Source organism: Cryptomeria japonica, chromosome 1 (assembly GCF_030272615.1).
Source record: "Cryptomeria japonica chromosome 1, Sugi_1.0, whole genome shotgun sequence".
Classification (NCBI taxonomy): domain Eukaryota; kingdom Viridiplantae; phylum Streptophyta; class Pinopsida; order Cupressales; family Cupressaceae; genus Cryptomeria; species Cryptomeria japonica.
In genome coordinates this window covers 683,252,768-683,255,378 of record NC_081405.1, presented here as the reverse complement: position 1 = coordinate 683,255,378, position 2,611 = coordinate 683,252,768, and the positions used below count along the sequence as shown (strand labels likewise).

General features: G+C 44.2%; 1 protein-coding gene across 1 annotated transcript; it reads right to left on the bottom strand.

Moving 5' to 3' along the window:
- Nucleotides 1-1,175: 1,175 nt before the first annotated feature.
- LOC131858544 (uncharacterized) lies at nt 1,176-2,109 on the bottom strand. The gene is made up of 2 exons (XM_059211820.1): nt 1,917-2,109; nt 1,176-1,402 (listed from the first exon to the last, which is right to left on the bottom strand). The coding sequence occupies exons 1-2, from the start codon at nt 2,107-2,109 to the stop codon at nt 1,176-1,178; spliced, it is 420 nt and encodes a 139-aa protein (XP_059067803.1).
- Between the last annotated feature and the right edge of the window lie 502 nt (nt 2,110-2,611).

The window sequence follows — 2,611 nt, the reverse complement described above, 5'->3', positions numbered from 1 at the left end:
TATATATCATTTTTATTTTATTTATCATCACATCATTACATAACGTCATGGTTAAATCATTTATTATATACATTTATCATTTTCATCATCAACAAAATCACATTTTCACCATCTATATCATCATTTCATTCATTATCATATCATTTTCAATTCATTTATTATCACATAATTTTCACTTCATTTATCATCACATTATCATATATTATTTATTATCACATCATTTTCATTATCATATATCATTTATCACATTATTCTTATCATTTACAACTCATCACTATCCTATATTCATCATTTTCATTTCATTTATCATCACATTATCATATCATTTATTATCACATCATACATATAAAGGCATCAAAACAATCATCATCACAAAGCATCATAAACACATATAAAATTCCATCACATCTTATAGCATATATCAACATAACCTACATCCACATATTAGTATTATCATCATCACATCAAATCATACATCTAGAAATAATCAACATAATCGCATAAAGACATTCATCATGGTAAAAAAGCATAAAATAATCTACATCCATCACAACATAAGCATCAATGCAAGTATCACATCAATAATCCATCATAAGGAAATTGCATCATCACATAAATACATATCATATCATCGCCACCCAAAATAAGATCTCATCATATATCTCTCATCAATATAAAGTACATATGAATCAGAGTACAATTATGTCAAAAATATCGGCTACCAAAGAGCCATCCAAGTATCATTATAATAATAATATAACAATGCAAAAAGGCATATCAAATGGCACTCTCACCGGATGTCGTGGCACCACTCCCCCCACCACCACCTTCATCATCTCGTCATGGAGGACCCCTAGCACCCCTACTACTCTGGCCCCTCTGAGATTGCTCTGACCTCGCCCGCCGCATCTGGGAGTAACTCATAGCCCACTGAATACTGGGCACTACCTTCTCATATAACCCCCACCAATAGTCAATCTTTGCTCCTGCCCACTACATCTCTCTCATCACCTTGGTTGTAGGGCCCTATCCTTGTACTCCCTCTAGCACCTGGATCTTGTCCTATGTCTTCCTCAGTCTATCCATCGCTTCATCCCTCTCCCTTTAATACTATTGTGAGCTTGGCCCCTTGGGCAAACAACTGCACATCTCAAGCAGCAATATTTGTGTCCCTGTCATCTAACTGAGCCTCCAGGTCCCAGATGCAATCCTCTGCGATAGTAAGACGTGTCTACAGTTGCACTATCATGACCTCTTGCAGGTCTCCTTGTCCTCTCCCGCCCATCTCTACCACCTCCTGCACCTGCATCTCCCCCCATATCTCCTCCTACACCTGCATCCCCACCCATAGTTGCACCTGTTCCGCCCTCCACTCTTCCCCTGCTCCTGCTACTGCTAGTGTCTGTATCAGTGGGCCATGTGCAAGTCACAATGGAAGACCACCCCTGCCTCTCATCAGACCCCTACCTCCTCCACCACCACCACCTCCTCCACCACCACCTCCCCCATCTCCACCACCTCTACCACCTCCTCCACCCCCATTTAATCTCCTCCTCCTCCTACCTTGTCTCGATGCCCAGTCATCCTCAAATGGTGGCACTGGCTCTGTAGGATCTGAAATGCACGGAAAGGGATGCGCTACCAAGTACTAGGCATACTCATTTGTCACTCTTACATCAGCCACATCTGCTTTGTATGGCCATGACCTAGCCTATAAACTACAGAACTCTATCAATGCCTAATCATAGGGAAATACTAGCCCCCACTGAAATCTCTCTCGCTCTACTCGGGCATACTCTCCTGAACCCCGTGGCATCCCCTTTGTCCATCCAAATTGCCTCATAACATGGCCTAGAAGACGTCTCTCCATAATATACAAAGTGCGTTCGATCAAAAACCAAACTATGTACACATACAACATAGCCTCCACATCATCCTCCCATGGCTCATAATTGACGTGTCTACAGTTGCACTATCATGACCTCTTGCAGGTCTCCTTGTCCTCTCCCACCCATCTCTACCACCTCCTGCACCTGCATCTCCCTCCATCTCTCCTCCTACACCTACATCTCCCCCCATATCTCCTCCTACACCTGCATCCCCACCCATAGTTGCACCTATTCCGCCCTCCACTCTTCCCCTGCTCTTGCTACTGCTAGTGTCTGTATCAGTGGGCCATGTGCAAGTCGCAATGGAAGACCACCCCTGCCTCTCATCAGACCCCTACCTCCTCCACCACCACCACCTCCTCCACCACCACCTCCCCCATCTCCACCACCTCTACCACCTCCTCCACCCCCATTTAATCTCCTCCTCCTCCTCCTACCTTGTCTCGATGCCCAGTCATCCTCAAATGGTGGCACTGGCTCTGTAGGATCTGAAATGCACGGAAAGGGATGCGCTACCAAGTACTAGGCATACTCATTTGTCACTCTTACATCAGCCACATCTACTTTGTATGGCCATGACCTAGCCTATAAACTACAGAACTCTATCAATGCCTAATCATAGGGAAATACTAGCCCCCATTGAAATCTCTCTCGCTCTACTCGGGCATACTCTCTTGAACCCCGTGGCGTCCCCTTTGTCCATCCAAACTGCCTCATAACAT